This window comes from Gobio gobio (genome assembly GCF_949357685.1).
Source record: "Gobio gobio genome assembly, chromosome: 13".
Classification (NCBI taxonomy): domain Eukaryota; kingdom Metazoa; phylum Chordata; class Actinopteri; order Cypriniformes; family Gobionidae; genus Gobio; species Gobio gobio.
Genome location: NC_137106.1, coordinates 11,848,621 through 11,872,905, shown reverse-complemented (window position 1 = coordinate 11,872,905; position 24,285 = coordinate 11,848,621). Strand labels below are relative to the sequence as shown.

At 37.1% G+C, this 24,285-nt stretch overlaps 2 protein-coding genes across 5 annotated transcripts in view; one reads left to right on the top strand and one right to left on the bottom strand.

The window, feature by feature from the left end:
• Positions 1-1,396: 1,396 nt before the first annotated feature.
• Positions 1,397-21,193, bottom strand: ganc (glucosidase, alpha; neutral C). 4 transcript variants are annotated; one of them, XM_079833433.1, is made up of 24 exons: positions 21,112-21,193; positions 20,823-20,885; positions 20,595-20,697; positions 18,225-18,352; positions 17,964-18,140; positions 17,866-17,887; positions 17,721-17,787; positions 15,365-15,461; positions 15,033-15,216; positions 14,102-14,246; positions 12,916-13,151; positions 12,723-12,849; positions 11,026-11,105; positions 10,714-10,857; positions 10,542-10,638; positions 10,351-10,452; positions 8,478-8,721; positions 8,241-8,305; positions 4,691-4,767; positions 4,521-4,595; positions 4,319-4,432; positions 2,386-2,498; positions 2,109-2,209; positions 1,397-1,995 (listed from the first exon to the last, which is right to left on the bottom strand). In XM_079833433.1, the coding sequence occupies exons 1-24, from the start codon at positions 21,144-21,146 to the stop codon at positions 1,889-1,891; spliced, it is 2,703 nt and encodes a 900-aa protein (XP_079689559.1). In that variant the 5' UTR covers positions 21,147-21,193; the 3' UTR covers positions 1,397-1,888. The 4 variants fall into 4 exon arrangements, 3 of the variants coding, with proteins under 3 accessions (XP_079689559.1, XP_079689560.1, XP_079689561.1); XR_013817780.1 differs by having other exon boundaries at positions 1,398-1,995; positions 4,691-4,763; XM_079833434.1 differs by having other exon boundaries at positions 1,398-1,995; positions 4,691-4,737.
• A 1,942-nt stretch (positions 21,194-23,135) lies between these two features.
• Positions 23,136-24,285, top strand: part of ttbk2a (tau tubulin kinase 2a) — a 30,320-nt gene continuing 29,170 nt past the window's right edge. Inside the window, exon 1 of the mRNA XM_079833853.1 lies at positions 23,136-23,277. The gene's annotated coding sequence lies outside the window, so the exon portion shown is untranslated. The remainder of the gene's footprint in view (positions 23,278-24,285) is intronic.

Below are 24,285 nucleotides of genomic sequence, written 5' to 3'. Positions count from 1 at the left end.
CCATTGTAGGGTGACACAAAGGGAAGCGGCCCTGCAAAGAGAGGCCAGTGAGATGGCCTGCCTCAGCAGAAGGCATTCACAGCCTTTAAACCTGTTCTCAATAGAGTTCAGCATTAAGCACTCTCAGCATAACGACAGTAGGCTTGACCTAACTTAACAAAACTCTCTACATTATGTCACTTTATCAATGCCTCATTTTTGTGGATAATTATCGACAATCTTCTGTAATCAAAATGGTTGAAAGTTCAGTTGTGTCATACAATAGCATTCAAAACTTTGGGGTTTTTGAACAAAGTCTATTATGCTCACCAATCATATTGTGACATTACAATTTGAAATAACTAAAATGTTCTATTTTAATAGGAATTTTCAGCATCATTACACCAGTCGTCAGTGTCACGTGATCCTTCAGAAATCATTCTAACGCGCTGATTTTGTACTCAAGAACAATTTATTTTATTATCATCAATTTTTTGGTTAAAATCATGATACATTTTGTCAGGATTCTTTGATGAATAGAAATTTATGAGAAATATAAATATTTTGTAACATTATAAATGTCTTTACTGTCACATTTGATCAGTTAAATTGAAATACAAATATTAATTTCTAGGGCTGTCAAAAGATTAATCGCGATTAATCGCATCTAAAATAAAAGTTTGTGTTTACATAATATACATGTGTGTGTACTCTGTTAATTATTATTTATATATAAATACACACACAAGCATGTATATATTTAAGAAAAAAATATTATTTTTATCTATAAAACATTTATATTTATATATATTATAGATTATATAAATGTATATACATGCAAATATTTCTTAAATATATGAATGTGTGTGTATGTTACAAGTACACAGGAGGCAGATACAGATGTTAACAGGTAAGGGTAGTTTATTAGACCACAGTAGAGCAGGTGTTGTGGAGCAGGTGAGTAAACCGGTTGTTGGTAGATTAGAAGGTGATACGAGAGAGAGAGAGTTACTGTCTTTTGTTTTGTAGATGGAAGGACGCTGGAGCCTGGAGGTCGCTGGAGACTGGAGATCGTTGGAAACTGTAGATCGCTGGAGTACTGAGGGACGGACAGGAACACACCCACACAGCAGACAAGGAACACGGAAGGAAGGAGACACGCTGGAGACAGGTAAGTATCAGTAGTAGAGTCCTTGAGGTAAGCATAGCCTGAAGTATATGCGAACGAGACCGGACGTGGAGTGCTGTGTGGTTGTGAGTCTTGTAGTGCTGGTGATGAGTGTGGTGATGAGGTGCAGGTGATGGTGATCAGTACTCTGGGGAAGGAGTGCGCTGTGATTGGTGGAGGGTGGAACCTGACGTGTCTGTGACAGTGTATTTATATATAAATAATAATTAACAGAGTACACACACATATTATGTAAACACACACTTTTATTTTGGATGCGATTAATCGCGATTAATCTTTTGACAGCCCTATTAATTTCATAAATAAAATGACCTTACTGGCCACAACTTTTTGAATGGTACTGTACATGGATCATGAAAAAACAAAATTGCTTAGCTCTTTGAGAATTCTTTATTTAGAAATTAAGATGTTTTTGCAATTTCTGTCTTTTGAAAACAAATTTCACCTCCATCATGTCAAATCTACAGTATTATGTAAGTTTGGCAAAGGAAACTAGCTAGTAATTCATGTTAAAACAACCCAACCTCTAAAATCATATCATTTCTTGAGGTACACAATCATTATGGAGGGAATATTAAACTGCATTATTAAATTGTTATATTGCAAATATTAGCTGCAGTGACTCTTTTTAAGGCATGCAACAGCATCTGACAAAATTAAAAGTGTAAAAACAAAATAAAATAGTGCAAACTCCTGGTAATCTGCAAAATATACCATCCACTATATTATTATTTCCCAGTCTTTGTGTATTTCTAGGCCCAAGCCAGTTAAAGTTAGTACACCTCGTTTTACATCGAATTCAAAAAGGACTGGTGTCTTCGCCGCACCTTAAAGAGAGAATCAGAAGGTTTATATTATAACTCTCAGGTAACCACATTATTTATACAAGAAGTATTCTACTAATAGTTACCACAAAAGAAAACTTTTGCCATCTACACACCTGACTTGAGCTTGGGTTTTCTTTTCAAACTATTCAGACCAAGAATGACCACTGATTCCACTTTGTCACCGGAGACAAACAAGCCTTTATCTTCAGCACAGCTGAAAACACACGGCACAAGGAGAACGGTGTATTGAGCTTTCTGAACACACACACACACAATGTTATAGAACCTGTTCTAAATTTTAGATTTTTTGTAAACAATACCAAAAGATCAAACTAAATAGGACCTTACCTAAAAAATAAAGGAAAATGAAAAGTGATGTTGAGCCATTACCTGCTAACAAGCCTGCCAGCTCGCATGCTAAAACGACGCAGGCAGAACTGCATCTGGTCTCTGTAGCTAAAAGAGTGGCCATCATCCAGATAAAGAAATCCATCAGCATTGCCCTGTAATGCAAAACATATAATTCAAATCAATGCAGTCTATAATTGTGTGTATGTGTGTGTGGTCCTGGTAAACCCTATGTTATGGGGACAAAAGGTCCCCACAAAGATGGCAATATCCAAAATCCATGTCCTTGTGGGGACATTTTTGGTCTCCATGAGGAAAACAGCTTATAAATCATACTAAGTGATGTTTCTGGAAAATGTAAAAGTGCAGAAAGTTTTCTGTGATGGGTAGGTTTAGGGGTAGGGATAGTGTAGAGGGATAGAATATACAGTTTGTAAAGTATAAAAATCATGATGTCAATGGAAAGTCCCCATAAAACATGTAAACCCAACGTGTGTGTGTGTGTGTGTGTGTGTGTGTGTGTGTGTGTGTGTGTGTGTGTGTGTGTGTGTGTGTGTGTGTGTGTGTGTGTGTGTGTGTGTGTGTGTGTGTGTGTGTGTGTGTGTGTGTGTGTGTGTGTGTGTGTGTGTGTGTGTGTGTGTGATAAAATTTTGTTTAATGTTGGGCTCCTCAAAGATTTGACTATGAGGCACTAACAAAATCAACCATGTACATCCTTGTTTCTTTGGACATGTTAACTTGCAATAGTATATATTCTGGACATGTATAATTTGAAATACTGTAAGAGCAGGGGTTCCCAAACTTTTTTGTCAGCCAAGCTACTTTGACTGAAAATCTTTACTTGATGTACCCCCTGAGATTTTAAGTTAATATTTCAATAAATTAACAAGGCATTTACATATTCACAGTTTTTTTGATGATGGCTAATGGTCACATTTTTATCATTTTTATTTTTATTATTTATTCTAATAAGACAGAATATATTACTGTTTTAAATCACAATTGTACTGCAAAAATTAATATTTTATTATAATTATAACAATAATCTTATTTTACACTAGAAGTGTAACAGCTCTAATGTCTTAAAGTGGCCCTATTATACTATTTTAAAGATTCTAAATTTTGTTTTGGAGGTATCCTACAACACTTTAATTTTCTCATAATATACTGAGTCTGAAAACGGTTAGTTCAAAGATTCAGTCTCTCTAAACCCCTCCTTTCTGAGAGCCTGCTCTGCTCTGATTGGTCAAAGGCCCAGTCTGTTGTGATTGGTCGACCGCTTGCGGCACGTGTTGGAAACGAAACGCCTATTACCATATCTGAATTTCAGCTCTGGATCTTCCTCAGCACTTGATAAACAGCGACACGAAAAGTAACTGCGTTGGTTTTTCCATATGAATTCCAGCGCGTGTTCTCATCCTTTTGAAATGCAGCAAAGTGGATTCACACGCAGCACTGAAAACAGCGTCTTCTCGACATGTCAACAACAAGAAGGCCTCAGCTGCAGCTACAGTGTTTTTTACTTGCTGCGTGAAAGGTAATATTCAAAAAAGCATAAAAGGAGAACTTTAAATCCTTCACTTTCAAAATTATGTTTCAAATCTATATAAGCACAAATTTGGTACACACTTTGCTTTAATATGTACTTACTACAGTAATAACCGTAAATGATCCATAATTACAAGCAACTAAGCACTAACCAATATATTTTAAAGTGTAATTTATTTCTGTGATCAAAGCTGAATTTTTAGCTTCAGTGTCACATGATCCTTCAGAAATCATTCTAATATGATGATTTGCTGCCTAAGAAAAATTTCTTATTATTATCAATGTGGAAAACAGTTGCTTATTGCTTAATATTGTTTGTGGAAACTGTAATACACACAGTTTATATTATGGTATTAGCATCTGATTCCATCCCTGACCTGCCCTATGTTACCACCCAGTACTTTTTGTTTATTTGTCATGTGGTCACCTTAGTGTCCAGGGCCACAGTGAGAGTGATTGGATGCTGCTGTAAGTCTGCTGTACTTGACCCACAACCTGCTCTCCTGGGCAGCACTGTCCCGCTCCGCTGGAACACGGGCACCTAACACAGAGGGTATCCCGTAAATAACTCTGTAAGACTACTATATTCAGTAGATCGCTGTATCAGAGATCTAATGTGAGTCACTCACGGTGTTCAGGGTCACTGGCAGATCCAGAGTTCTGGCACCTTTGTGTACCTCTGCTGTGTTTGTGTCGTACCACAGCTTTCAAACACACAAAACATCTCTTATGAACAACACATTTTAACCTTCAGTACAATCAATGTATATAGTCCAATTCATTTGTGAATTAGGCTTACCTCATCAGACCCTGGGAGCAAAACCCTGACCTCTGTGACCCCAGGATCTGTCACAGGGCACACAAGGAGAGCACTGCCTGAAAAATGTCCATTAGTTAGAATGGTATCTGACATTGGACTATGTTTTTAAAAAAAAAAATCTCATTATAGTGACCAGTGGTGGATGAAGTACACAAGTCAAGTGGAAAAAAAATAAAGTATAAGCACTCATTTTCAATTCTTTTTTGAGTAAAAGTAGAAAAATACTTGGATTTTTAATGTAAGTTTTAAAAGTGTGATCAATGAACCATTATTTGGCAATTTTATAAATTCCATCCTCCAATAAGAAAAATTAGTAGATGAAAACTACTAATTTGCATTCTGCAAATAACCAAACATTTTATTGTTATTTTAATATTATCAAACCAATAAACTTCAACATATATATTAACATTTAAATTTACGTTTTAAATATTTTGAAACTATCCGATTCGTGAATTAATCATTCAGTGAGATTTGTGAATTGTTCCAACAGGTTAGTTTAAAAGAATCAGCTTGCAAATCGGACATTGCAATCGCTTTAACAGTCACTTATCAAATGTCTACAGAACAAGCGGGAACCCAGTCTCTTTCTCTATTTCTGTTCTATTGCGTGATAGAAAGTCTAAGGCCTTCTCAGGCCGTATTGCAAACCCATCTAATCTGCTGCCTGTTACTTGTCAAACTAAGATTACTGTGGGGGGAAAAAATAAAACTGTTAAGTTAGCACTTTTAAACATCCGTTCACTTAAGAACAAATCATTTCTAGTCAACAACTTAATAACCACAAACAACCTAGATTTTTTGCTTCTAAATGAAACGTGGCTAGAAGACAGCTGCAGTGCAACAGACCTCAATGAAACAGCCCCTCCCAGACCTGCCAACCTTGAAGAAACTTTATGAGTACACCCCCCCCCCCCCCCCCACCCCACCCGACAGCCCACCGCCAATGTACGCTCTACCGTTGTCCACACACCAGTAAGTAATCTATGAGATACCTAACACTAAAATACATAATATACACAATATACTTTCATCAATTACGATTTATTAGTTACTCCATAACCAAATACAAGTAGACCATAAATGTTATACAGTTACTACACACCCATCATTGTGTTCAGGATATTATATACAAAAAAGGCTGATGATGGTTAAACGTCATACAAAAATAGAACCAAAGACAGATTAAACACAAATAGTAAGATTAATAACAAACTACCGTATTCAATAGCAAAAGTGTTTGTTTTCCAGTAGATGGCAGCAATCTTCCACTAAACTATGGCCCATTTCATATTTTCACTATGAATGAAACTGAGTAGTAGATATTTTATTTGAATTTGACATAAAATGTTGCTATTATATAAATAGACTATTATTACTAATTTATGTAAATTTAATTTAATATTTAATCAAATTAAATATGAATTTTAATTAATAAATAAAAATGTATATAATTTAACACAACTACACAACTGTAGAGTAAAAACATTAATAAAAAACTGATATTCCATGCGTTTAAAAAAATCTGACAAGATTAAGGTAAAGTCACACTGTCTGGTGCCACTCTGGACAACCCAGCACAATTGTTAGCATAAAGTTTAAGGTAAAAATAATTGCCATTCATTTACTAGTATCTTAATACTATGCAATTAGATAAACTGTTCCTTCATTACATCACTTTACCTCTGTCTTTATCCACATTTTTCATCTTCCCTGCATCAGAGGGCTTTGGTCTTTTTGATACTGTAGGGTAGGCTATGGCAGACTATAATGCTAATTTATAATGTGTCATGTGAATTCGACCATCTGTCACAATCAGGTAACTTTTTGTCTACTGACGCGAGTTAAGCACCCTCAAACGAAAGCAATGCTTTCTACATTGAATGTGGCAAGACGCGACGCAACACAACACAACAGTTTATAAACATTTTATACCAGCAGGTCAAACATAATCATACAAGAAACAAATTAAGGAGCTTGATATTACACAAACTCTATTCATTCATTAAAATTCGGTGAAAGTCAACCGAACAACTGTGCAACGTGCATGTTCACATTTTAATTATCCGACCATAACAACCCCAAAACTTGCCCGCTTGCCTTGCACATCTGGTAATAAACGATGGGCAAAGTTTTTCGACTATTTTTTTACCTTATTTTTTGCTCTGGATGTTATTGAGCTTGTAGAAGTTTAGCTCTTGCGTTCTTCTGAACATCTCGCGCTGCCATTGCCCGATGCCATTTTTATATCACTCCATAATCTGTCTGTTTTAAATGCCTATTCCCCGAGTGGTAGGCTACAACGACTGGCTGTTTTAAAATATCTACGAGAAGTAACTTAGCCTAGGCCTCCATACTGACAGCTGGGCTCATAGCTTGCAGGTTTGCTTAGTACACTGTAACAATATTTAAGAATGCATATATTTTTTCCCATTTGATTGGTTCAACCGCCACTCGCCCAAATTTATTTAAAATATAATTTTTCGTCAAGTCATCCGCGGCTGTAACCGCCAACAGCGTATCTCTGTGAGGCGGTTCAGCCATGGCATGCAAGCCTGCAGTTATCCGGCCTGCCTAGCTTGCTTGAGGCACTGAAATGAAACGAACGCGCGCAGCGCGGACTCGAAGCATTTGTCTAGGAGGGGCGGGCATGTAAGCGAGGTAATGAAGCGCTCTGATTGGCCGAAAGCTTTTCACTCCACTTTCACGCTGTGGCTCAGCAGCAGAATCAACGTCATAGATTGCACTGAAACCGGCGAAATGCGAGATGCAACAAAATGCGTACATAGAGAGCAGCGAATCGTACAAGCGTACCAAAGGGTCAAAATGCGTGCCGAGTACGAAAAATGCGTACATGTTGGCAGGTCTGCCCTCCTAACTTTACTTTTATGAGTGTCTGCAGAGTGGTTAGGAGAGGTGAAGGTGTTGCTGCTCTTTTTAAAGATGTCTATCAATGTTAGCAAGTATCATTTGGTGATTTTTTTGTCTTTCAAATACCTGGGTATTGTGTTAAAAGGTGCTCCAGGCATCCTGCTTATCATTATTTACAGGCCTCTGTTTTTGGCTACCTCTGGAAGTGATCGAAATTGGACAAACTCAACATGTTTTAGACCCCGTTTACACCTGTATTTAGCATCGCCCACTTGTGATCCAATCAACCAAAATGCATCTTAAAGGGATAGTTCACCCAAAAATGAAAATTCTGTCATCATTTACTCACCATCAAGTTGTTCCAAACCTGTAAGAGTTTCTTTGTTCTGCTGAACACAAACAAAGCAGAGAGAGCAACCATTGACTACCATAGTAGGGGGAAAAATACTATGGTAGTCAGTGGTTGCTCTCTCTGCTTTGTTACAAACATTCTTCACACTATCTTCTTTTGTGTTCAGCAGAACAAAGAAACTCTTACAGGTTTGGAACAACTTGAGGGTGAGTAAATTATGACAGAATTTTCATTTTTGGGTGAACTATCCCTTTAATATCAGGTGTAAATATGGCAGCATTACACAGCAGATCTAGTCATGTTTACCAATCATGTACTGGTTCTCCACAGCAAATGTGCTTGTATCGCTGGGAAACTCTACCCAAAGAGGTCTGTAGAGAAACACACAGAAACAAAGATGGAGGTTGGAACTGGCCAGGGAAATGACATGTCTCTTTCCAGCAGCTCACTTTTCTAACATATTTTTTTTAAATCAACTCTACTGTATCAGCAAACACATAAGCCATACTAAATAAGGTTGTGCTGCAGTTTAAAATGCAGTACCTGATGGGAGGCAGGGCTGACGTGTGTGCTTGGTGAAACAGAGTGTACCAGTACGGCAGGAGACAGTATCTGTCCTGAACAGCACAGCGGATTGCAGAGGTGACTTCGTCCCCAAACAGCCAGGGCTCACGACGCTTGGTCACTTTAGCAGAGTGTCCCCTGAAAAACGGCTGAAGAGCCCCTGCTTGATACCAGCGGACCAGAAGCTCAGGGTCTGGATCCTGCACAAAACCCCCTACATCGGCTACACACACATACGTGACCATATTGAATCAGTGATAGTCATTTTACGCCCAGTTCAGCATTAACAAACACTATCGTTCAAAAGTTTGGAGATGGTAAGATTTTTTTTAAAGAAGTCTCTTACGTACTTGTATTTGAATATACAGTAAAACAGTAATATTGTAAAATATCATTACAATTTAAATAACTGATTTAAAATGTAATACGTTTTCAATGTGCTTTATTTCTGTGGTCAAAGCTGAATTTTCAGCATCATTACTCCCGTCTGCAGTCACGTGATCCTTCAGAAATCATAATAATATGCTGATTTGCTGTTCAAGAAACATTTCTTATTATTATCAATGTTGAAAACAGTTGTTGCTTAATATTTCTTTGGACATCATGATACCAGGATTCTTTTATGAATAGAAATTTCAAAGGAAGAGCATTTATTTGAAATAAAAATAGTTTATAATATAATAAATGTCTTTACTGTCACTTTTGATCAATTTAATGCTACACAAAAGTGTTAATTTAGATTAGGGTCGAATTCTCACTATTAACTTATTATCTACAAACTTTTGCCTCAATAAACTCCTAATCACTGCTTATTAATAGTTAGTAAGGTAGTTGTTGAGTTTAGGTATTGGGTTGGAATAATGCATTAATATGTGCTTTATAAGTACTAATAAACAGCCAATATCCTAGTAATATGCATGCTAATAAGCAGCTAGTTCATAGTGAGATTGGACAGTAGTGTATTCAGGGCCTAAAATGAACACTCGCCAAGCACCAAATGCGAGTAAAGACGTTGGCGAGTATTTGAAACGGTGTCAATTGCCAGTTGTCCGGTAACATTTTTTATGAATTCTAACAATACAATATTGTGAGAACATGATTGTGAACAAACATGAATGACACTTGGGACAGTTGATGGACCTGCGCTGCATTGTCACGAAAGTTTAAGCCTTGCCAATTTAAATATTCAAGCGCAAGAAGATGAAAAAAGGGAACTCAATTCATTACTTGCATGATGTGTGGGGAGTTTAAACATCCGAAGCACGCGCCCAGAAAGCCGTTACACACACAGCGCAAATACTAAATTGAGCTCTCTTTTACCTCTTCTTGCGCTTGAACTGACAAAATGATGTCAAAAAATGCCTGTCTGGGCGAGTATCCTAGTAAACATAGTCAGTTATTTCTTAAATTAATGTAAATAGTTGAGAAAGAAAACATGTGTAACATAATGTATCAGAATATATGATCCATGCATTTGGTCTTAAAGTGACAGCAGCCTAATATACCTTTAATGTTAAAAAACACTCGCTGCTCTGTAACTTTAATAAGGATCAATCTATGTTTAATTTATACAGTGAAGACTATGCAATGTTATTTTACATTCGATTAGCCTACTTTATTCAATTTTTGAATTTTCACTGGTATCTAAAAAATTTGGCATCATAACTGCCAGTTTTTGCAAAAACAGTTTCATGGCCATTGGCAGGTGTGGCAAAAGGTTACTTTTAGGCCCTGAGTGTGTTACTATACTATATGTATGACATACTTACCATTGATATTACAATAAATTTTACTTTGTAGGTTAAAATATGATATATTAAAATTAATAAGACTGTGGCCTTATTAGTCTAACCTCCACAAAACTGTATTCCTGTCAAACTCAATGACAGCAGCATGGGTATTGAAATCTTCAAGTACTCCCAAGTAGCAACATTGTCCCCAGTCCATATGGCACCTGTGACATAAACAGTTCAGTGTTGCTATGGGCCGTGTTGTTTGTTTCCATCAACACAATGGGCATATGTCTTCTGATTTTGAAGTTACCTAATCTTTGAGACCCAGCAAAGAAGGAACGTGAAAGGATAAACGGCCTTTCTGTGCCACCTGAGCGGGTTAATAAGCCCTCAAATGTAGCCATATGCTGTTAAGGGGAATAAAAAAAACAATATAACCATAGCCTATCTCTATATTACAAGCATGTTTTGACCGAGCTTACCTGATAGAAGCCATATAAGTTGTGTAGCTCCCTATGTTCCCATCCTCCATAGTGCATTGCATCTTTTGGCATTGTCTGCTCTGGCCCGTTAAAGACAGAAGGTTCATTCATGTCATTCCACACAAACAAAGATTCTGTTGAGCCCTAATGCAAGAGTGGATAAAGAGCAGTTACTTATAGAAATGTAGAGACAATTAATTGTTTTTTAGATATGCTAAGGAACCACTTAAAATAGTCCCTCTTTTTAGTAATTTTAGGAAGTAATAGATGAATTAGGTAAAACCTTAATAGTGACCAAAAATTGAGACTCACTTCGTATTTGCTTAGAGAGAACTGTCTGGCATACCATGACCTTGTCTTTGAGCTACTGAAGTCCAAATAACTGGATTCACCTGAGGAAACAGTAATTATTTGATTTTGACATTTTCTTAAAAAATGTGAGTGCTAAACTTGATGTAAAACTTAATGTAAATAAGTATATTATTAATGGGATAGTTCATCCAAAAATAAAAAAAACTCATGTCTCATGTAATTTTCTTTCTTCTGTGGAACACTTTTTCTGATTTAGGTGTTGTTGTTTTTTGTCCATAAAATGGAAATCAATGGTAACCAAAAAAAAATATTTTTGATTTCACAGATGGCCAAAAGTCAAACGACACGAGGGTGAATAAATGATGAAGGAATTTTCAGTGTTGTTATTGTTAACTAAAACTAAAACTATTCAAATGTTTAACCATTAATTGAAATAAAATACACATATTAGATTATTTTAACATAAACTTGACTGAAAATGAGAAAGGCTGCCTTGGCAATCAACTGAAATTAAACAAGTTTAATTTGGAGAACTAACATTTACCCTATGCCGTTCTGAACTAAAAACTGGAAACTTTTTATGCATTTTGACTGTTCATTTACTCGACAACAGCGTTTTAGGGGCCTGAAAACGTAAACTTTTAAAAATGATACCGTTATCACCTCTGTGTGTCACGTTCGGTGTGGTGAAAAAGGGGTGAGGACTTAATTGCAGGAAAAATGAAGTTTAATAATAAAAAATAAACATAAGCATAAAACAAAAACCCACAGGGGGGGGGGGGGGGGGGGGGCATAATCAGAAATAACAAATACAAACTCAAAACAAACCAACAGAGATCACGGGGAAACCGGAGACGTAGACAATACAACGATCCGACACAGACTGCAAACACAAAGGAACTTATAAAAGGGACAAATCAGGCAGGTAATGAGGGAACAACAGGTGGGGCAAATGAAACCAATAATGAGATAACAAGGGGGGTGGGATCCAGACAGAGACAGGAGCACATGGCCCAAAATAACAAAACACCACATGTGCTACACGAGACAGGACAGGCATGTGACACTGTGTAAACTACAAAAACATGAATTTGTGAAAGTGGTGAGATCATGCGCATATGTATCACGTGTTCAGTCTAACGGCGCATAGGGTTTCTTTACAAAGTGACATCGCCAGCTACTGGCCTGGCATAAATAATACAGCACTTTTATTCGGTTTCAAATCCAGAGTGTTTTGTGAAGTTAGGAGTTTTGTAAATAAAAGACCTTTTCGTTCCTGATTTTCAACCAGACGTGACAGTGAAGCTAAATATAAATATTAAAACCCCCAAAATCTAATAAATTTGACAAAAGCACGTCATAAAATTACTAAAGCTTAAACTAAAATGATTATGAAAATACCAAAATAATAGCTCATTCAAAATGTTAAATACCACAATAGAAAATATATATAAATAATATTAAATTACTAACACTGATTTTCATTATCAGGTGAACTATTTCCCTTTAATCATTAGCTTAGTAATAGTGATCACTAATTAAGAATTATGGAGAGTTTAGAGAACAAACTGGAATCAATAGATGGTAGGATCTATTCTGATCAGTTTTGACTGTCTTGTTGAGAATTTTTTTCTGTATGATACAATAAACAGTTTTGTGAATCTGAGACTGGCTTTTTCGTGTACACTGGATCTTACCTGGCCAACATGTTCCTTCATAAACAGTGCCTTCTCTATTCTTCACAAAATGGCCTCCTTCTTTAGCTTCACAGTAAAACGACCAATCAGGATCAATCTTGATGTGCGGGTCACTGATAACAACCAACTAAAGAGGCAAATAATAAGCATAAACAACCTGATACCTTTTAACTTTAGAAGCCCATTACTATACCTTCCTGTTCTTCTTCTGGAGGTGAAGCTGGAGTTCTACTGGGTTTGGAAAAAGCTTGGAGTCCCAGGTGAAGTAGCGCTTCCCATTTGTGTGCTCTATGTCCAACCATATGACATCATACGGAATACTGTGGGAGTCAAATCCAGCATCCACAGCTTTCACATCTGCCTCGTCCTCGTAGTTCCAGCGGCATTGGTGATAGCCCAAAGAGAAGAGTGGAGGAAGAGCCTGATAGCCTGTTGGCAGAGAAATACTAAAGGAACTTCTGTATACATTTATAGCCACCTTCTTTTTAACGTAAGAGCAGGTGCGGCCATTTGTAATTTGAATGTGTGAGGTTTCCGGTGTATATATTGATATATATATATATATATATATATATATATATATATGTATATGTACATGGCTTGACATTAACTCCAGTCAAATGCGTGTATATTTCAGCAGTGGCGTGTAACGCAGTCACTCTTGCTAGCCACTTTCGTGGGTTCATTTTATATTATATGCATTTTTCAGTTGTAGTCTTTTAAAAAGGCATCTGAAATAATAAACTAACTACAATGTAGTGTTGTCAAAAACATAATTTGCGCTTTCTCGCATCTCATCTCTCTGACAGCAAGTAGACACGCAACCCCTCCTCCCCTCACTCACTCGTTTCTTTTGCTCCGGATGAATATTGTTGGTGTTACAGGTCTTGAATTTCGATGTGGGATTGCGCGTATTGTGCATAATTTTCCTCATTCTTGTAGATTTTGTGCTCTAACCCAAAGTGCGCGCACATGTTGCCTCTCAGTACTAAATTAAGATATTTTCGCTGCTTATTGAGCTTAAACAGTCAAATACACACAACAAAATGTCAAAAAGCCGGTCTTTGCGAGTATTCACATAGTCAGTTATGTTTTAAGTGAACATAAACAGTTGAGAAACAAAACGCATGTGTAACAGTATAATGGATCCGTGCGTCGTCATAAAATGACAGCAGAGATAATATTATGAGATAATATTAAAAATATCTATTTGGCAGTTTTTCCCCATGGTATCGATGTCAAAATTGTGGCTTGTGAAAATGCAGAGTGGCTAGTAACTTTGGAAAACCACTATCCACAGTGGCTGGTGAGCAAAAAAGTTAATGTCAAGCCATTTTCTATTCTACCACCATTGACAATATTTGGACAATGGTCAGTACCTGTGAGTTGAGCGTACTGAGAGAACACTTGGGCAGCTGTGGGTCCCAGCAAAATGAAACAGTCAATTGTTCCACTCTCTGATATCCATCTCACATTAGTCTGAGGTGAGATCTTGCTTTTCTTCCCTGGTGGTTCATCCTCATTCTGTTGAGAAAACAAAAATAATCAACTGAAACAATAGACATCTGAAAATGCATATTTCTCCTCTTTCAGTGATTTAGATTATTCTCCAGCTAATAGGGGAACGTTCTTAGAACTTTGGCTAATGTTCTGGCAAGGTTCTCTCAATGTTATGAACAAACATTATTCCAGTAATGTTAATAAAACATTTGTTCAAAGTTTTCTGGTCTTTAATAATGTTCTAAAAATGTTAGTACAAAAACGTTATTTATACATTGTTCATGGAACTTTTTTTTTGTTTGTTGTAAAGTTGGACAATCATCTAATGTTCCTGCTTGTTTCAGAAAGTGTTTTCTTCTTTCTTCTGATATTTTGAAAAATGTCAGTAACCAAACAGTTGCTGGGCCCTTAGACTTCCATAGTATTTTTTTGCTAGGGTCATCAACTGTTTGGTTACCCATATTCTTCCAAATAATTTTTTTTGTTTGTGTTCAGCAGAAGAAAAATCATACAGATTTGGAACAACTTAAGGGTGAGTAAATGATGACAGAATTTTTATTTGTGCGTGAACTAACCCTTTAACATCCATTTTAAAAATCATTCATTTTAAAAATCAAATGTTTTGAACGCTCAGGGAAAATTCAGAAATAACGTCTTTGTAACTTAATAGGAACCTTAGCGAAACGTTCTTCAAATGGTCAACTGTTATCTGAAAATCATTTAAACTTGGTGTGTAATTTCTGGCCCAATAGTGACACCATACACTACTGCAATTGTTTCCAAACAATCCATTGAATAACAGAACTGCACCTCATTTGGCTCTGAATTGTACTTGACATCAACCAGTGTCTCAGACGCGTTCAGCCAGAACACTCCAGCTGTCCTCTCTGGCTTGTGAGCTATCAGGACAGGGACAGAACCATAAAGTCCCAACCTGCTATTGATGTCATAGCCAAACACATCCAAGTTATACAGCCGATACGCCTCAGAGACACTGTGAAGTAAAACAAAAGTTGGGGTTTGACATCACATTAGGCAAAACTGTATTCTGTTCAACTTGTCTTCTGTAGGTAAGGACAGAGTCAACCACATGAATTTGTGAAAGCAACCTCTGAGATATTTTATATAATAATGTGCACTACCTTGTGTCCTTCAACACCAGGGTATCGGCATGTTCAGGAAGACCATACGTATGGTTGAACCCATGGAGACTTAAGTCCATACCCAACGAACTAGGACCTGGATTTAAGACATCAGCATTGATATGTTACTAGAGAATGTGGGTGGTGCTTGCTCATGTAAAACTGGCCGGCAGGATGTTAGGGTGTCCTGGGTGGTTGCTAGGGTGTTACTATGTGGTTGCTCGGGTGTTATGGATGGTTGTATAGCCCATGTCAAAAGAAGAGTCTAAAGTATCTATTATATTCTGGTTCTCAAGTTACACACCAAAGTTTAATACTTAAGGAACTGTCTTTTTGGCAAATCTTTGAAAAAATCTATGGGCAAAAGTGGTCCATTGACATAAAGCACAATTCACACAGAATTCACTTTAAAACAAAGCAGCTTTCTGTCGGACAACGTGGCAAACTCACGTGAAAAACTTGAACCAGGTGCACAATTTGTGTGGGGGAATTTTTTTGCCCTCTCACAATCACATGGATTCTATTTGAAGTTACTAGGTTTTTCCTGCAAAATTGTGCCAAACAATGATAAATGTTAAAAAAAAAAATTCATTTTTTTCAAAAAAAAATTTCAATTTTCCAAACAATGATAAATGTGAAAATGGAGCAACTCCATTTATTATTTTAAAAAACAGTTAAAAATCCTAATTTTTGACAAATATATGGTTGCCTAAGAATAAATTGTCTAAGATAAGTTTATGTATAATTGTTGTGCAAAATTGAAATAATACAAGCAACAAACAAACATTTGTAATTAAGTGTGTGTATGTATGAATATGAGTATATATACAGTACGTGTATATGACCATGTGTGTATGTATGCATATGTTTATACATGTATATTGTTTATGTTTAAATTTTGATTGGTTGATGTTGTTTTGTAAATAGGGTAGGCGTAATAAGCCACGGCTTCAGCCTACACCTTTTCGGTTACCCTCCTTGTTTATAATGAATTTGCTGTACCTACATTTTGTTTGATGTTAAGTAACCGAATAAATCTTAATTTCTTAAATGTGACCACACCATTACAGTTAAGGCTCATTTATACCAAAAAAGGTAACTATAACAATTAAGATAACTCTTTCTGTAAACTCTTTATGTATAATGCATTTATAAAGGTATTCATTATGCATGTTATAATGCATTATCTCTTATCATAAATCATTTTAACCAAAGTTTGTCATGTGTTTTGATGCATTATACTTTCTAAAGGTGTAACATAAGTATTATAATGTATTATAATTATTCATGAGATCATACAATGAAATATAAGATGCAATACAAGGCATTATTAATGCATTAAAATACTTTTATAATGCATTATATATAAAGCCTTTAAAGTGAAGTGTAAAGTGTTACCACAATTACTATATGGCGTCCACTCGACACCAAGCAAGGGCCGATAACATTTTGTTTATTAGAAGCGCACTGCAGTTCTCCTGCTTCTTTAAACGCTCACGCTCTTTAACGTCTGGTGGGTTCTGATTGGCTGTCAATGTTATTATTGCTCATCAGCAGGGCAAAATAGTTCTAAAAAAGTGATTCCAGCCATATCGTTCATCTGTGTCATTAGAATGATTATTAAAACTTTGTAGATATCGTTATAGTTATTGGTCTTGGTTGTGTAAATTAGCCTGGATGCCAGCCGAACTTAGCCCCGCCCACAACATTTGAGGTTGGGGAAGTTCGGTCTGGACTTGATCCGTTGTGGAGCAACTATGCTCGAACCAGAGCTGTTCGGACCAATGAAATTGTCAGGGCGGGCTTTATACGATGATGACAGATGATCAGCAGTAACGTAATCATCCACGTCACCAAAGAGCGCTTGGGTTGAATTCGTTCTAATCCTAAACGGAGAACTTGTTTGTATATGCATTCACCTTCACTATTTCTCTCAGAAATGATGATTGTGTTGATAAGTACTCTGTGTATCCTTAATTTTTTTTACAACACCGGCAAAGATCGTTTACACTCATCTTCTTCTACTTCTTCTAGCATGCGCGCAGTTGAGTTCTGTTGACAACTATGCCTCGCTCAACATACGTCACTTACTCCGTTGCTCTGATTGGTAGTAGGTCTATCCGATTGAGTGCAGAGGTATTTTCTTTCCTGGTTCGGTTGAAACACGCCCCATAATCACAGCCCATTGGAGCAGTATCAGACTCAGACGTCAGGCTATGTGTGAATGGGCCTTTAGGGTTTGTTTAAATCCCTAACCCTAAGTATACATCATTAGTAACCTTAATAATAATACAAGTTTCACTGGAGTTGATGAAATGAACAATGGAGTTGTATTCTGTATGTTATGGCTGTTCACCGTTTGCCTTGATTTCCTCAAACTGTCTGAAAGTTTCCTTCCACAGCCCGCATCGATTTTCATCTCCCTTTGAGATGGAAGAACATGATTTGTCACACAAGAAAGTTCTCCTAATAATACATTTTCACATTAAAGCCTATCTCACCTGACATGAATTTGAAGAAGACCTGGAAAAAATTTAAATAGTGTTAAAGGGGAAAAACAACATTAGCTATTACCAACACTGCTACTTGTTCCTCATACCTTGTTGGATCTTGCAGAGTCTCAAAGAAGAGTTTGTTGTCTGGGTTGAGTGTGACAATCTCCTCCCCATCACAGGAAATCTCTAGTTTGAAAGGTGAAAAGGAAACCAGCAGCTGGTACTGTCCCAGACCCCAAGTTAGACATACACAGTCCTCTCTCTTCCAATGAACTCTCAGCCTGTCAAAGAAATGACAGTGAAGCAGTAGCAGATCTAGGAGAGATAACTGAGATGTGAGGAGAATTGCATAGTTGATGGCTTACGGCTCATATCTCATCTCTCCAACCAGAACGTCTGAAACGTTGTAGCGTGGTTTCACCGGCTGAAGCTCATCAATAGAAACTCTGACCGTTCCATTTTGGGTTACCCGTATTTGAAGACACAGCCGATCCTGGAAGACGTAGAAATAGTTTCAATCACGGTTTTGATATTTGACATGTTTGAAATCACCCTATTACTCTAAATAAGTAGTCTACTTATTTATCTATTACTCTAAATAAATAGTCAAGAGGCACACACGACACCATCCACATCAATGGAATGGCTGTTGAGCGTGTCTCCAGTTTCAAGTTCCTGGGGATCCACATCTCGGCGGACATGTCGTGGACGACCAACACCTCCAGCCTGGTCAAGAAGGCTCACCAGCGCCTCTTCTTCCTGAGGACACTGAGGAAGAATCAGCTCTCCTCGGCTATCCTGGTGAACTTCTATCGCTGCGCAATAGAAAGCATCCTGACCAACTGTGTGGCAGTGTGGTATGGGAGCTGCTCTGTTGCGGAGCGCAAGGCACTGCAGCGGGTGGTGAAAACTGCCCAGCGCATCACAGGAACTCCACTACCTGCCATCGAGCACATCCAGAGGAAACGCTGCCTGCATCGAGCTCGCAGCATCCTCAAGGACTCCTCTCACCCAGCCCACAGACTGTTTTCTCTCCTGCCCTCCGGCAGGCGTTTCAGGATCCACCGGACCAGGACCAGCAGACTAAAGAACAGTTTTTTCCCCAGAGCTGTCTCTTTATTGAACTCAAACCCCCGTTGATCCACTTCCCTCATAAACTGATAACTCTCCTACCTCACATCTTCCCTCACTTTGTTATTTGCACTACCGACTGTTTATCACAGTAACAACTGTTTACATATGCATCTTACACTGCCATATCTTAACTGGATTATGCTCATTTGCACTGCCGACTGTATTTATAGTACCAATGTTTACATTTGCATTTTGCACTGTACTTCTAACTGTAATATGCAACCACTTTCCACTGCACTTTACACTTTTTTTTTTTCCGGATAGCTCTGTTCATAATTTATTGCACTACCCTAATCCACTGCTATTCCTCATATTAGCCTAACATATTATTGTATACCTCTATCTGTAAAATTCTGTTTATAGTAATAGCCATCTGTATATTGTATTCATAGTACATATTCACCTGTAAATTCTGTTTATAGTAATAGCCATCTGTATATTTATTCACTGTACATATTCACCTGTAAATTCAGTTCTGTTTATAGTAATAACGTCTCTCTATTTATACATATTTATACATATTCAGTACATATCCATGTCCTGCACTTACGCATCCATTGTATATCCTGCACTTGCTGCTATTGCACTTCTGGTTAGACCTAAACTGCATTTCGTTGCCTTGTACTTGTGTAATGACAATAAAGTTGAATCTAATCTAATCTAATCTAAATATGGGCATAATTTGAATTTAAAGATTACAATTGAATACAGTTATTTTAAATTGTACATTTTTTTCACAATATTGCTTCTTTTTTTACCATATTTTTTATCAAATAAATGCAGCCTTGGTGAACCATTCCAAAAAAATAATTAATTTATTACTTTATTAAAAAATATACACAACAACCACTTTGACGCTTAAAAAAGTTCATAAGAGATCGTAAAACTAATCCACATGAATTGAGCGGTTTAGTCTAAATTTTCTGAAGAGACACAATCACTTTATATGATAAACAGATCGAATTTAGGTTTTTATTCACATTTAAACATTCATCAACTCACACATCAGCTGTGGTAAACGGAAGCTCAAGCATGTTCGCTTGACATGCAAGAACCAATGAGGTTCAGTCTTGTATTAAACAGCATGTTTGAGCTTCAGCAAGAACCAATGAGGTTCATTCTTGTGTTACACAGCATGTTTGAGTCTTCTGTTTATGTTTGCTGATCAATGTTTCTATGTCAATTTAATTAAATAATTAAATCGGTTCATCGTATAAAGTGATCGAGCCTCTTCAGAAAATATGGGCTAAATCGCTCAATTCATATGGATTCGTTTTACAATCTCTTTATGACCTTTATGAAGAGTGAAAGTTTCAATTGCATATCTGTCTGATCTTCCCTTGTGTTTTGAAGATGAACTAAATTTTTACTGATTTGTAACGACATAAGGGTGTGTAAATAATAACAGAATGTTTTTTTGGGGTGAACTATCCCTTTAACTCACGATTATGGCCAAGTCTTTAGAAAGCAGAATTAAAAAAATAATATCAAATTAAGTAAATGCATTAAAACGATTGTGCTAAACATATTTTGACAACCCCCAGATAGACAACAGTTAGTAAAAGAATGAGTTATGTTGAAAAAAAGCAGTGACAGTCCACCTGAGAGTCCCGCTCACAGAGATCCAGACTGGCTCCTCTATCTGTGAGCACTAAAGTCTCGAAGGAGGCAAAGTACTGAGACACTGCTTTATCTCTCTGTCGCCTATTGTAGAGATCAAAGGTCAACTGTTAAAACTTATTCAATATATTTCACTAAGGAGACTTATTTCCTAAACAATAACATTATTATTAATATAGTACTACTACTAATAATAATAATATACTTACCTGTAGAATGTAATGTCATGATTTTTCTTAAACTTCTCTTTAAACTCATCACCAGGAACGCCACTGTAATGTAATGTTATGGCACATCATGAGTACAGTGCATTCTGTTCTGGTCTAATATTTCATACTACAGTGCTCTGCAAGCATATGCCACATGTCCTTAATGACAACAATGATGATAAAGAATTATCGCTCACAAATTGAACAACGTGAATTGTGTTATGTGCATTTGCAATTGTGATCACATTATGTGCAAGCATCGTTTCAATCCTGCAGCAATACTTTTTACCTCTCAAGAGATTCAGTTGAAACATTCACCTCCATGATTCCGCCACATGAAGAGGAAGTTATTTGACAGGGATAGAGGTCTGTTCTTTCTGTTGGGCGACAAACGCGAATAGTATTACATGTTGTTGAGCACAAGTATCCTACAAGGGGGCGCGTGATGGCTCATCCTCCATTCAGCCGCATTCAATTCTAAACGTGTTTTTGTCTTTCTTGAGATATTTAAAAATGTTTGTAATCTCTTAGAATGTTGATTTTAAGCGACTGCTATCTGGCATACAAACAGGAATCTGCCAAATCTGAGTTGAGTTTGTAAATAATATTTTTAAAACTCGAGTACATTAATCACAAACGGCTGTGATTGGTCCATCCTCAGTATCAGTGAGAAAAGTAGCAGTTACAGACGACAGCACCTTTGACATGTGGTATTACCATAGACGGTATTACAGTAGCTGTCTGGACAATAATTTACACTTTAGGTATGACAATGAGATATTTTAATGGTGGTTATATTTTAAAACACAAATAAAATGTAAATATTAAACTCTAAAATTAAATCGACGAGTTATTTTTGGACCCACCCGCACACTGACCAATTATAGAAAACGTCTGAGCCACTAAGCCCCGCCTATCTGATAACTTATAATAATTCCACTCTCGTTTTTCACTGTCTGAAGTTCTTTGAGCCCTATGACATTTTATCTCAAGTCACGCTGTGACATTATAGTGTTGACATTATATATGTGGATAGTCCACCCAAAATAAAAATGGTCCTTATTTATTCACCCCTCATATCGTTGCAAACCTGTATGATGTATGGACAGAAATGACAACAGAAGTCAATAGAAACCGAAACTGCTTGCTTACCAACGTTCTTCAAAATATGTTTTTGCATTCCGCAGAATAAATAAATGCCTAGGCCTATAGGTTTGGAACCACATGTGATAAATAAGACAATTTTCGATTTTCCTTTCAAGTGGAACCCAACCAAGTATTATTCAGTATCATCAGTATATACTTTATTTTCCTCCTTCTCCTTCTCCTTCTCCTTCTCCTTCTCCTTCTCCTTCTCCTTCTCCTTCTCCTTCTCCTTCTCCTTCTCCTTCTCCTCCTCCTCCTCCTCCTCCTCTAATTGTATGAGCAGACATGCTTTTATGCCTTTATTATTATTATGTATAAGACATATAGGAAATATATACAGGACACCCAAAAACCCAACTTTTTCTGTCTAAAACAAGCTATTTATGTATGGATAGCAATAATGGATATCAGGGATTGCATGTTGGCAGTGGTGGACAGTATGAAAGTATTTTTACTTCATTACGGTCGGTACTTAAGTTCATTTTTAAACTATCTGTACTTTACTTGAGAATTTTTATTTTGAGATACTTTTACTTCTCTACATTCCAAAGCATAAGATCGTACACTGTAAAAAAAAAAATGATATGATCAATAAGTTATGACAACATATGTTTTTACATTGCTTTAACTCAAAAATAATTTAAGCAATTAAAAAAAAAAATTTAATAAGTTAAACAAGATTCAACTCAGATTCAAATTTAAGTTAAAATGACTTAAACATCCAAATTGGTTGTACTTAACAATTTAAAGTAGAATTTTTTTTTTCCAAATTAGTGTACATTTTTGCACACTTTCTTACAAAAATGGATCGTATATTTTTTAATAATTGTTGTAGAAGTAAGAAACCAGACAAGGGGCCAACAATACTATTTTAAGAAACTGTGATTTGCAAAAAAAAAAAAAAAAAAGCCTGCGTGCTGTGCCGTATTTAAACAGAAGAGGGCACCTTTCTCAGCAGTTCTCGAGAACGCGCTCGAAGAATCTACGTGCACTCTCAGAGTGGAATGCTAGTTCACGCGCTTTTTGCTGTTGCGAAGGGCGATAGCGTCGCGAACGAGCGCGCTTGCAGGCAGAAGGATCAGTGGAGACGCACGTCACGAATCCGCAGAGATGCTGAAGGACCCGCGATAGGGACATTTACAAAAACACGGCGCAGTTTGTGCATATGTCAGAACCGGATGACACCTCCTTTCGTCCTCATGGATGAACATTCCGCGTATTTACACCATTTGACGTCTTCGACATGATTTTAAAGCGCATTTTGTGAGAATTATAAACCACACCCGGCGCTGTGAGGATCGGGATTGAGGTGAGTAACATGGATACGGACACACGGCTCTATGACATGCCATCAGTGACAGCTGCAGTCATAATAATGCAGTTATAGCACTGTTTTCAAGGTCATATCCACTGGAACGAACAAGATGTAATATGTAAAGTGTATGGATGTGGTGTGTGTGTGTGTGTGTTGACTGTAGCAACGCAACACATCGAGCGGTGCGGATCACATTTCAGCAGCGGGCCGCTGCCATTTAAAAACCAGACCAGCCTCAGACAGACAGACGAAATATTAATATTAGATATTGGCAGAAAATAGTCTGATGTTTTTATTAGGACGTAAAAGTGGTCTGCATTGAAACCAGCATTTGCAGACAAAAGCAAATGCTGTAATGATCTGATAATTAGGTTTTTATTAGCACAATCTGCACACCTCTATTACATTAGTTTTCTTTGGCGTTGGTGTGTTAACGTGTGTGCTTGTTAAGACGACACCTGTCAATCACTAAGCTCTTTAAGTGCAGCCGTATCTCACTTCTAAAAGATAATAGCATTTCTCTGATACAGAGAAATGTACATTTACTTTTGGCTGACGCTTTTATCCAAAGTAAAGCAATTAGTACAACACAGACAGAGCTGTACTGTCTATATTATCATTTGGTAGTGGCGCCTGATGTTTTATAATGTCACACTTGGATTTTTCGCTGTTCCAGACCAGAGTAAATGAGCGTGCACGTGGAAAACCCGGAGTGGAGTTGGAACGGAGTGATTACAGATGCTTACTGTGCGGGAAGGGAAATCTCTGTCCTTCGCTCCACTCGCATACCCTAGTCCAGACAGGTTTTCGGTGATGCGCGCTGACACTCAGGGCTTTGATGCTTTGGCTTCTTTTGGAACTAACTTGGCAGATTGGAAATATATATATATATATAAATGAACTGACCAACTGTTGTTTTGTAACTAGGGACCACCTTTCATGACGTGAAATACAAATTAGATATCAATTACTAATTCATTCCTACATTGTATTATTTTGTGG